The 12807-nt window shown below is 48.8% G+C and overlaps 1 protein-coding gene across 10 annotated transcripts in view; it reads right to left on the bottom strand.

Moving 5' to 3' along the window:
* The window catches only part of RBFOX2 (RNA binding fox-1 homolog 2), a 272185-nt gene extending 261404 nt beyond the window's left edge, over positions 1–10781 (bottom strand). For 4 of the 10 annotated variants that reach the window (XM_046012668.1, XM_046012670.1, XM_046012662.1 and 1 more), the window contains exon 1: positions 10325–10779. In XM_046012668.1, the coding sequence (XP_045868624.1) occupies positions 10325–10510 (186 nt within the window). In that variant the 5' untranslated portion in view covers positions 10511–10779. Of the gene's footprint in view, positions 1–10324 lie in introns of all 10 variants that reach the window. The other 6 variants (XM_046012669.1, XM_046012671.1, XM_046012665.1 and 3 more) reach the window with 3 other exon arrangements.
* Between the last annotated feature and the right edge of the window lie 2026 nt (positions 10782–12807).

Raw genomic sequence — 12807 nt, 5'->3', positions numbered from 1 at the left:
TCCAGGATGATACCAAAATCAGCCAAATCAGCTTATTCAAAGTCAGGAGTCAGACCACGGCTTCAAGTTCGAATACAACACCCAGAACACGCGGTAAACCGTGCAGGTCAGGATGGCACAGGCCAACATGTATAAAATGGCCCCACATCTGTGACAGCTGCATAGCACCTCTCCCCATTCTTCAAGCAAGTCTGCCCTGCCTTTCTCACAGAGACACGCAGGAGCGTAAGACCAGAGGCGCGCTCTCAAAACAAGCCCTACCAACTCCCGGTAAGCCTTGCCAAAGCTCCCACTGTGAGAGGGAGCCATTGTGGAGACTTCCTGAAGTTCCAGCAAAGTCCTCAAACCCATTGTGCCAGCTAGTGACAGGGACAGTGTTCCTGCAAGTTTGTATGAGGTGCAAACCAATGAGTTTAAGCTCTGTGGGTGCTGGGAGCCACCACAAAACGTCTTCCAGTTCTGCCAGGTTTCGCTTTGAAACGGCACAATCCCACAATCCCATCCCCGGAAACCAAGAAACAGCAGGTGAAAGCTGTCAAAGCCACAGATTCAGCACACCAGGGGACAAGACAGTCTGAGGAGGGGAGAAGCGACCTCATTTGCAGACACTTTTGCAAAGGACTGGGGGTGAAGGGGGGAGTAAGAAAAGAGGGGAGAGGGAGCTAAACAATTCCTGCTTTTTACCCCAAATTATTTTACTTTTTCTTAACCCAGAATCATGACCCACCCTCCTCAGAATGTTTGTGGCATACTGAACTGCAGAAGGGAAAAAAAAAAAGGAGAAGAAACCTTAAGGCTCTAAATGTAACTGTATAAAAACCCCCAAGAGGATGACCTAGGAAACTAAGCTCCACGCAACAAGGACCCACTGTGCAGCTGCTTTTCTTCTGGCCTAACTGTCCAAGATAAATAGCACAGGCTCCTGAAGCCCGGCGACTTCCAGGAAAATGGAACCAAAGTCCTCCTGACTCAGGACAAACCACATACTCCTGAAATAAGTCCCTAAATGAATTCCATATAGGTCTGTTTTGGAAATCATTCTGGCGGACAGCAATTAACGCCCCCTCCTCCAAACAGCTGCCAATGTGCGAGGAAAAAGCTGCTCAAAATAAGGCAAATGGAAGAACTTCCCATGAGCCTCTGTTCCCAAAGTGTTCCAACTCAGGCAGTAGCTGGAGCTCACACTCAGAGCCCGGAGCGCCCCCAACCAGGTCTGCTCTTCCTGTAGTTCCACTAGGACGGTTTCCGCCCCCGGCCGTGCAAAACCCCATCCCTAAGAGAGTCCCACAGCAACCCTGCCTACCCGTCATGATAAATCGTGCCTTGCCATGATATTTACGATTAGGATCCAACAAAGTCGATTCAGCCAAAAAGAAAAATAAACATTATGCCTCCTCAGAAACCACATGCCTGGAATGAAACATCCAATACTCAGTGCAAAGTCTCTTTTCCTCAGCAAAGGAAAAACCAAGGAACCAGCCGTCCCATGGGAAAAATCCCACATACCAAGGTATTATCTGAAGACTTAGGTCTCTAAAAAACCCAAGTATTATGGCTGAACACACCCAAGCATTATGGGAAGTCTAAACTTCAAAGGCTGTTTCCACCCTTGGGAAAACGGGTTTCTAAGCAGTTACTCAACCATTATCATTTAGCAATTCAAAATTGTCATCTCCTTCATAAGCGGTATTTATCATGTGCCCCGTGCCTTGAATCCTCAGCGGAAATTTCTAGATGCCACGTATGTGCAGGGCACATCAGAAGGAAGTGATATTATTACTGGTTGCTGTCTCTCTCATTCCTTTCTTAGAACCTGCTTTTTTCACTCAGAACCCAAAAAGCCAAAGGCATTACAAAGTCCTTCTGGTTGCCTAGAAAGGGGCCCCGACTGAAGAAGTAAGGGAAGTCTCAAGGTTAGAGAGAACAGGCTAGGATTATAGAGCAGCTGAAATCAGAAGCTGAGAGGGAAGGAGGCAGGAGAACAAGGGAAGGGGGGGGGGGGCAGGGGGGGGAACGAGTCCTGTAAAATACATCTATGAATCTATTTCCAAGGTTGCGGTTTAAAAGAACTCCATCAAGCTTCCTCATTTTCAAGCACATCCAATGGGTGATCTGGAAAACAGCCTGCACTTTGTGAGGTGTCTCAGTTGGTATTTTTCCTGTGGCCACAAAAGAAGCTATAATAGCTTATGAAATTCATTCGCTGGGAAGGGAAAGGTTAAGGTCCACCGTTGATCAAATGGGCTTAGTCCAGATGATGGTAATATCTCCGAACTGCAACACTCCAGCATCTCTCCGCAGCGCTGTAAAAGGCAGATCAACAGACTGCTCCAATGAACTGGAACAGGTTAGCTTTAATTGCTCCTTACTTGTGTGGGTCCTCTCTTCTCCTTAACCACACCATCACAAAGGCGCTTTTTACACATACACACGTGCACTCAATTAATATCTGAGCACAGGAAACTAAACATTACGTTGCCATGCCCACCCAACACATTCAACAGTTAAATTCCACCCCTGCTTCTGTTTTCAAAGACCCCTTTCTCACCTTTAACCCTGATATCAATGGAAAGATCAGGTACCATTCACAAATCCCACGACTCCCAGTCTTCACACGAGCTGGGAAGCAGACCTGGGAAGCAGACTGAGGGCCAGACCCCCCAGGGAAAATCTGGAGAAACAATTAAAGCCATCTGCAGGCCCTACTGAGGGGCAGAGAGACAAAGTTCAATTCAACAAAAATCCTAGTTTCGTGACTACTGGGGCGCAGGCACAGTTCTGAATCCTAGGGATCCCAAAGGCTCCCTCGATCTCACAGTTTGGACAGGGGTGGAGGGGCAGGCACTGGAACAAATGGTGAAGTAAAATGTGCTAAAACAGAGCTTTGGACACCATGTTTTAGAAACCGGCAGGATGTGGGAGGGATGGGAGCAGACACAAAAGGCATCCAGGAGGAGTCAGTATCCCAAATGATCCTGAAGACTGAGCCTTACGGATGAGAGAGAGAGATGCTAAGGCAGGAATTTCAGGTAGAAAAAAACAGAAACAAAGGCACAGAGGTACGAATGAGCCCACGTGGCACAGCGTGCTCAGGAAACTAGAAGCCTCATACCCCAGACTCAGAGGTGGACCGCAGAAAATTCAATGAAGCTACAACGACAGGCCAAAGTCAAGCCAGAAGGAGGCCAAATGAGAGAGAATGGACTTTATCTATAAGTCAAAGACAAACTGCCAAGTGTTTTTAAAAATTAAGCTCTTTTAGGTGGGTGACTTAGAAGTCTGCAGGCAGGTTTGAAGAGACTGGGGACAGACCACAAGAGACAAAGGCATCCCAGCTCAATTTCCACAAACCAGAAAGAGAGCAAAAGGTGTCATCTATTCGATGTAATATTAACCGGCAAACCTTGTAACATCTGAAACGCAACCAACATTCTCACCACTCCTGCATCCCGGGTACCACCCAAACGGCCAGGGCATCTGTCATGCACATTCCCAGTGGAGATCCCACAGGTTCCACGAAAAGTCCACATGCTCAGTGCAGGCACTGTGATAACTCGCTAGCTCTTTCAGTGCTTAGCAAAGAAGCAAACCTCTCCTCTTCCTCCTCCTCCTCTAACTAGAAAGCCCATTCACCTCCTCCACCCGGAGGCCGAGCAAATTCAGTTCAACACACTGCTCATCTCTAGTAGTTCCCAACTCTGACACTTCATCAGTCGCAAACACATTAACCTCTCCAGCTGATCAAGCAGTAAGCAGGACCTCACGGAGCGCTGTACGGCAGCCTATAAGGGAGGCAAGGAATAAGCAGGTACTGCTGAGCTCCATGATAGACACTTCAGATCATCTCGGTTACTCATTACAGCAGCTCATTAGAGTATGTATTAATTCTCCCAGATCACAGATGTGTAATCAGGAGCTCAGATGTTAGACATCCTACCAAAAGTCATTCATCTGCTAAGTGGAGGAGCCAAGAGTCAAACCCAAAATGAGAAACTCTAAATAGGGTTTCTTTCACCACGCCATATTTGACGTATACGTGGATATCAAACATAATTACGTATGTTAAGGTCGGTCGTAATAATACTAATAACAACATCTCCCCTTTAAAAACTAAGAGAGGGGACCCATGCCGTACGGTCTCAGATCAAGGGTTCACTCAGAATAGTCATAATTAAGTGATGACAACTGGGATCCCCAAATGCTACTAAAAAAGATTACTACTGACTATTGGTGACCCAAAAAAAAAGTCAGACTCAAATAATCAAAGCAACTTGTCTATACTCCAGAGAAATAGATCAAATCTTCCATACACTTTCCGCCTAGAGTCCCTACAAGAACATCTGAAAAAACTCACGGCTGATTGTTCACTCATGTCTCTCTCCCTCTCTCTCTCTTGCAAGTGATTTTCCAAACAACTTTACCCACCCAAATTACAGAAATATGTCCAGGATTCACATGGCAGTTCTGATCCGATTTGCCCCAATCCTGGCTCAAGCAGCTTTTGCACTACCCTCCTAACTAGATCAGCGCCAGCCAATGGGTTTATTCAAGCTGATCTGTGATGGATTAGATAATGAAACCTTAGCCATGTAAGCCGCCTGCTTATATTGGGGCCGTAGGGGAGAAGAATAAGAAATTCAATACTCCTAGGGGCCACCTAAAACACCAAATGCACTCGCCGGCCCTCGCTCCATCTGCCCACTCATCCAATTACTGTCATTTCCTTCCATCAGCCCTGATGCTCTTCCCTTCCCATCTCTGAAGGGAGTGCACATAGGCACCAGAACAAAGGCGTTTACTATGCTCTATAAATGCATATCAACAAAAATTCAAGCAAAGCCACTCTCTAAAATGACTGCCTTTACTGTCGTACAAATTGTGAAAACCTGGCATCAAACTGACGACCTGAGAGATGGCAGACCAGAGCTGCGCGGGCAACACTCCAGTTTACACGTAGTAGAAAAGCAAGCGTCTTTCTCCCCAGTCCTGTAATCTTGAGGCCTGTCTGCACCAGTCTGATTTATACCAACATTAAAGTTAAATCTCTGGTTAGCTTCTGTTGTGTTCACATGTCAGTGTGAGAGAGAAAAACATGACAAGGTGACTAGAAAACGGGGAGCGGGAGTTGGGAGGCAAATTCAACTCAGGCTTGTCTCGTGAGTCACCATAAAGAATAGACCTACTTGGAATTCAGATCTGTCCTCCTCCTTCTCAAAGACATTCCAAGTGTTACATTCACAGGCTTTCCTTGTGAGGCTTGGGAAAAAATCAGTAATTTTTAAAGTGACTGTGCCTCAGTTTCTCCATCTACACTATTTACAGCTCTAGTAGCGTTATAGGTTGAACGTCTGTCTTCCCACGAAATTAGTATGTTGAAGCCCTAGCCCATAGGGTGATGGTACTTGGTGGGGGAGGGGGCTTTGGGAGGTGATGAGGTTTAGTGGAGGTCATATGGGTGGGACCCCCACGATAGGATTAGTTCCCTTCTAAGAAGAGGAAGAGAGAGATTTCTCTCTGTCCAGGAGCACACACCGAGAAAAGGCCATGTGAACACAGTGAGAAGCCAGAAAGAGAACCCCTCAGCAGAAACCGGATCTGCCAGCGCCTTGATCTTGGGACTTCTAGACTCAAGAATTGTGAGAAATAAATTTCTGTTGTTTAAGCCACCCAGTCTTTGGTATGTTGTTATGATGCACTAGGAGACTAAGACAAGTAGAAACAAAAAATTCCCTAATTTTTGTGAGACATCATTCATGAAATTACTTGAAAGGAAAGCACAATATTTGTATAGCTCTACCCCAATAGTAGCACCATGTCCAGCATCAGCACCAAACACCCAAACGAGAATCCAAAGAGACATGCACCTAGGAGGAAAGAAACCCAGAAACAAGCAAATAGGAAGACAAACTATTTCAAGAACTGTAGCACACACATAGAAATCACAGGCTACCTAGAACCTCTGCCCTAAGACCAGGAAGAAAGCTTTCCTACTACCAGAATAACTGCCGAACCCACTTTACTAAACTGGATTTACGACTCGATGGTCAGAAGCAGTTAGCTGGCCGTATAATAATCACATACCAACATCTCGCTGCCATAAAGGATTTTGCTGAAAGCTCTAAGTCATAATTAAGGCGCACCTCGCCTTATTTATATAGCAGCCAAGTTCCTAGAAAGTCACACAAAAACTGAATTTTTGATCATCAAATTGTTTACATTCTCTAGGAGAGCTGACCGAAGGAAACTGACTCCCCAGGATGTTTTATAAAACCCAAGTTCCACACATATCAGACTTGCTTACAGTGAAATGAACCGCCCACACCTATCCATGTAACTCATTTCACTTTTCACCAGGTAAGCATTCCCAGCACCCTCTTTGACAACTAACTACATTTCTCAAACCATACTTCAATTTTCAGGTTGAATTTGCTCTTCGCTCCTGCCCCGCTCAGGGTTCTCTATTTCTATACTGTTCCCAGGGCTGCGCTAACTCCTCTTCTGTCCACATGAAGCAAAAGGCACAATCCTTCCTCTCACTCCCCTACGGTTTCTTCTTAGCCGAAAAATTGTAAGAGAAGCACCACAGACCCTCTCATGTCCTCTGTGCCCACTTTGGGAAGTAATGATTTACTCCAAAAGCTTCCTGACTATAACTCAACAGGGTTCAGCTTTGGAATCTACAGCTTTGAGCTGTACTTCCATTTAGTGGGCAGCCTTGGGAAATTAACCCCAGTAAAGGACTTCAGTCTGTAAAAAAAAATTAATTCTCTGACACTCAGAAGATTGAGGAATTTTCATAAACAAACTCTCACCCCTAAATTTCTTGATTTTTTCCAACCCCTTAATCATTTGTAAAAAGTAAATTTCAACTTCACAGGCAGTGTGCATTTACTTTGTACCCAACACTGTCAGGTCTTACAAAGGAGAGAACAAAGGGAATACAGTTCCTGTCTTCTAGAAGCTTACAGTCTCACTAGGGAAATATGAATAAAACAAGGAACAACACAAGATGATGTATAATTAAGCATCCGTGTAAGAGGAGGCCAGAGGAGAGTCTGACTGGTGTGACAGTTGTCAGGGAAGGCTTCCTAGAAGGGGCTATGACCTCAGAAAAACTCCATCTGTATTAAGCTATAAGGAAAACAAACAAACAAACAAACGTGCTTTAAGACCAACCCATATACTAAAAAGTTGGCTACTCTAGACTGTTTAAGTGCCTGCTTGCACAGGGCCCACGGGCATCTCTACACAGCCACAGTCATCTGCCTCTCCGCCGCTGCTTCTTCTCCAGCTCCACCGGCCTCTGCTCTCAGACACATCAAGTATACCTCTTTCTCAATGCCTCTGCTCCCACAGTTCCTCCACCTGAACCCCTTTCCCTCAAATATCTGAATGGTCCACCTCCCTTCACTGCGTTCTAAGGTCATCCATCAATCAGAGAGGTCTTTCCGAACCATCTTCTTCACTCTCCATCCCCCTCCCTGCTTTATTTTGCTTCTTGGCACTTACCACCCCTTAATAACAGTTGTTGATTTCTTTACTATTTCTTTCTATGACATTATTAGTTACATGAGAGCGGAGTCTTTGTTTTATATATTGCCATGTCTCCTACACTGTGAAACAGAGCCTGGCACATAGCAGCTGCTCAATAAACATTAGTTAAATGACTATTAACTATCCTACCATTGTTATCAAAATGATATAGCAAAGTACTAGAGGTGTGTGGGTCACCCAGCGTTAAATTTTATCTTTTTGGGAGCATTACTTCTCTTTTACTCAGATTATACCACAAACTTCAACCTTGCCTAAAGCCTTCCTTCACCATTTCAGCAGGAACGATCATCTCCTCCTTCTGGACCCACTGGCACAAATCCTTGGCATACTTTGGCTCTAAATTATGCAGTGACTTGTGACATGCATCCACCCCATGGTATCTCTGCTCCTGGTCTCTGAAACTTTCTCTCTTGCACAGATACACCACACACACACACACACACACACACACACACACAGAAAACCACACATACATTAAGTGCATGCTCTTTTTTTTTTTTAATTTTTCACCATATTTGTCTCTCCACCCAGACTGGAAACATCAGGCACCTTAAGGTCAGGGGACTTATTATTTTTTTTTAGAAAATTTAGAAATCCTCCTATACAAACCCTTTATTTTACAACTAAGGAATCAGAGGCCCCAAAAGAAGGGATTTTCTCAGAGGCTTACAGCTAGTTGTAGGCAGGGGGCTAGATCAATGATGATTTGAATACCTGTGTGACATGGTCTGTCAGAACTACAGCAATGAGAACACATGACCTGAAAAATAAATAAAGATCCACAAATACACAGAGTGAGAAGAAGATTCTCTGTGGGATAGTTCTGCACCCAAAGGGCCTAATCCACTCCTTCCTCTGCATACTCCGAAGTCCCTACACACTGCTCCATTTCCAAATACTACTATCGTTGGCCAATTTGAAGGCAACCAGCAAATAATGGGCCCCAGGAGGAAAGGAGAGGAAAGAGAGGGGGGTGTCTGTTAACCGTGGTTGACAGAAACAATGAATGAATACAGACATACACAGATTTACACACGCACCAAACAGTGCTCACCAGCACCCACATCCAGTCACCTCTTTTGATCAGCCAATGTTGACACACTTCACCCGAAGTCTCCCCATGTTCCTCAGTATTTTTTTTCCATGGCCCTGAGCTTTTAATTCTCACAATCACTCTGCCTGACAAGAGTTCTGATGGAGAACAAGAGCAGACAAACAGAACAAAAGAATTCAAAAATAAACAGCAAGAGGGTCATCTTACCGAAATCAACACAAGTAACTGAGTGGCTTCTGCAAAGGAGACCCAAAAGCACACAGCAAACATGCCACGCTTAAATACAGCTCCATCTCTAACACAGGAAGTCAGGCAGAGCCTTGAAAAGCTGGGAGCGGAGCACAGGAAGTCTTTTAGCACTGCAGGGACTTCCAAGAGTGGTGTAATGGAGAGAGCACAGGAATAGGAATTAGAAGACTAGGCTTCTAGCTCTAGTTTTGCTACCAGCTAGCTGGGTGGCCTTAGGCAAGTCAATAGTCTTCTCTGGACTTTTGAGTCCCCATCTACAAAATGTGGTGGTTAAAATATTTGGAGACTTGAATCCTCTCCCAAAAAAGAAAAAAAAAATTAAAAAAAAAAACCCACAAAGATGAAAACTACTGACTTCCTCACCACCACCAAAAAGTGCATGTAAACTACTCAACGTAAGACTCTTCCAAGCCGATCCAGGGGAAGAACCCCTGGAAAAGATGATGTCTCTGGTCCCCTCTATCTCTAACATTCTATGATTCTAAGAGGATTAGGCAGGTCTCTAAACAATTGCTCCACCATTTCACAGCAACTCTTCTCCGAACAGAGACCAAATCCTAAAAGGTCCGAAGGTTTCAGCTCTTCTTCAAACTACAAAGCCAACTGACATCATCACTACCTTTCCCATTCCCTACCCAAAACAACCAGCTTATCCTTGAGTCCACAACTCAGAATCCAGTCTCCCAACAGCTCCACAAATTTTCTTCTATACCCCAGGACATTAAAGAGCGGGTCGGTATCCTCGGCCCCGCCGTGTAAGAAGCAACTGGCAAAGGAAGGAGGGGCACGTCCTGTGTCTCTCTCCAGACTCATGAGCATGCTCCACAAACTTAATGAGACCGAGCACCACGGTGTCCCCACACCACTACCGAACTCCTGGTACTTCTCACACTCCTTGTGTAACTGATTGAACCCACAAGCTAAGCCACATCCCCTTTGGGCTCTCGAGGAGTTTTCTCGCTTTTCACTCCCTCCCTTATAACGCCGCTCCCCTTCCCCATCGCCGCGAGTGTCTAGAGCTGCCAAAACGGTGTGATTCAAGTCTCCACCACTGGCCCCCCCCACCGGGTCCCCCGCCCCGTCCTCGACTCAGTGCAGCGGCTCTCTGGGCAACAGACCCAGGATCTCCCGGCTTCCACTCCACTCCAAGGAACTAGAGAAAGGGTCTGAAGAAATGGAACCCGCCTCAACCATGTTCGATTTCCCCACCAAAACCTATTCACGCGTCGAGCCCCTCGCACCCTCAGGAATCGGGACCCTCTCGGGCACCCAGGGCTCCTCCTGCACTCTTCGCCTCCAAGCCAGGGGAGCCCGCCCCACCTTCCCCACCAGGCCCCGACCGGCCCCCTCCCACCTCCAAGCCAGGACCCCCGGAGGCCCTCCCCCTCCCGGCCCCGGTACCCCCGCCGCCCTCGCGGCCCCCGCGCCGCACCCCCGCCGTAACGGGGCGCCGTCCCGCGCGGTCACCTGCATCCCGCCGCCGCCGTCGGCCGCCGCCTCCTCGGTGCGCGGCCGCTTGCTCAGGCCGGGCTCGGCTCCGTCTCCTCCCCCTCCGGGCACCGGCAGCTCCAGCTCCGACTCCCGCTTCATCCCCCGGGCAGCGGCGCCGGGCCCGAGCTGAGGCGGCTGCTGCGGCTGGGCGCCTTCCGCCATCCGCCCGCGCCCCCCTCGCCTCCGGGAGCCGGGCGACCCGCGACAGGCCACCTCCCCCTGGGCCTCGGCCCCGACTGTCGCGACAGGCGGGCGCGCGCCTGCCCCCGCCCCCGCGTGCGTGCGTGCGTGCGCGCGCGCGGGCCCGGCGCCCCTCGGCGGCTGGCGGTGGCCGCTTGTCGCTCGCCGGCGGCTCGCTCGCGGCGGCCGGCGGGTCGCGACGGGCACTCGCTCGCGCCCCCACGCGCACACGCGACCCCGGCCCGGCCCGGCCCGCCGCGCGCCCCGCCTCTCGCACTCACGGAGCTCGCCCGCCGGCCCGCGCTCGCTCCTTCACACTGTCCCTCGCCACACGCCAGGCCGAGGGAGGAAGGGGGCGGTCCGGGCTCCCGAGGCGTGGGGAGGGCTGTTTGTTTGGGGGGTGGGGGAGGAGGGGCCCGGGGCCGGAACGAGCTGACTGGCCGGGAGCCTCCGACCCGCCACTGTGGCAGCCCCGGGAAGGCGGGCGGAGAGAAAGGAGGAGGGAGGAACCGGGATCTGGGACTCCAGCCCGCGCGGGAGGCCGTGGCGGGGCGGGGGCGGCGGCGGGGGCGGGGCCAGCGCCCCTCGGCAATCTCCGCCGCCTCCGCTCCGGGCGTCCGAGGGAGGCCGGGAAGAGATCGGGGGAGTTCGGGAATCTCCGGCCCGGCCGAAGGCTTGTCCTGGAGGCGCCTCGCGGCTGGAGTGCCGGCCCTCGCGGAGGAGGCGGAGTTTGCGGTTTTAGGGCGGGGCCACAGCCCAGGGCGGGCGGAGCTTGAGAGGCCTAAGAGCCAGGGAGGGCCAGTCGTGCGAAGCTGCGACCTGAGTTCGCCCAGGTGGCTGCGATGATTCCAGGCGAGGAAGGTTCTTAGGCTGCTCCTCTTCTCGGAGAAGAAAGGGGACCTCGACTTGGAAGGTCCAGGAATGAAGCCACCACTACACGGCTCTCCCCGGTTCTGAAAGACTAATCATAATTATTTCCGCATTCCTGATCATCATAATAACACCTGATGCTTTAAGAGCTTTACAGTTCGCACAAGGCGTTCACAGACCCCTTCTGAAGCTGTTGGTGTAGGCAGAGTAAATACCATCATCTCGGTCTCATTGATGATGAACATGAACCTGAAACTTGGTTAAGTACTGCCCCTAAAAAGTGTTAGATCCAGAGCTCTGTACACCGTATCATATTTTCTGCACCTTGCTGCCCGTGCAGCAGTTTGTTGCTTCTCGACGTCCTGAGCTGGAGATATATGTGCAGCAGTAGCTTTTCTCTCCTACAGACTGTAAGCACCAAGAACGCATCTACTTCCTCTGAGTTCCACGTGTGCTGTGTACATTACAGGAATATGGTGATGCTGTGTGAATGACCTGGATTCTGCTACCCAGCTTGACCAAATGACTTCATCTCTCTGGACCCCTGCTCCATCGTTTGTAAAATGAGGAGCTGGTTTAGATCGGTGGTTGACAACCATGGCAATTTTCCCCTTCCTCTCTCTCCCAGGATGTTTGTCAACAGCTGGAGACATATTTGTTTGTTAAAGCTGGGAGGGGGGTGGGGGGGTAAATCTGGTATCTGGTGGGTAGAGGCCAGGAACGTTGTTCAACATCCTGCTATGAACAGGAGAGTCGCCACAACAGTTATCCAGCCCAAAATGTCAATAATGCTGAGGTTGAGAAACCGTGGCTTAGATGATTTCTAAGGTCATTTCCAGATGGGTCTATGATTTGTCCTTTGAACTTGGGTTTAACCTGGCTAGTGCTATAATAGTACAGTGGTAAAGATCCCTGCTTTGGAGTCAGACCAACACAAATTTGAATCCAAGCTTTACCACCTACTACCCATGCGATGTTGAGCTAGTGAAGACAGAAGAATTCCTATACAGAAGGGATTTAGGGCCCGCACACTGCTTGGAAGACAGGACTGAAGGGATTGCCTTGAAGCTGAGTTTTCATAGCAAGCACATTTTTTAAAATCTAAGCTGTGTTATAGATCAATAAAAATAACCAAGTTTTAGCTCTCCCACTTGCAAGTTTCATTTGCCTTGTAAAACCTTCCTTTCCTCTCTATGCCTCACTTTCTTCATCTAAAAATCAAGACAGGGGCGCCTGGGTGGCTCAGTGGGTTAAGCCTCTGCCTTTGGCTCAGGTTGTGATCTCAAGGTCCTGGGATTGAGCCCCATATCAGGCTCTCTGCTCAGCAGCTCTGCCTCTCTGCCTACTTGTGATCTCTCTCTCTCTCTGTCAAAGAAATAAATAAAATCTAAAAAAAAATCAAGATAATA

This window comes from Meles meles, chromosome 7 (assembly GCF_922984935.1).
Source record: "Meles meles chromosome 7, mMelMel3.1 paternal haplotype, whole genome shotgun sequence".
NCBI classification, from domain to species: Eukaryota; Metazoa; Chordata; class Mammalia; order Carnivora; family Mustelidae; genus Meles; species Meles meles.
Note: the sequence above shows the minus strand (reverse complement) of the source record. Positions and strands in the feature narration are given on the sequence as shown.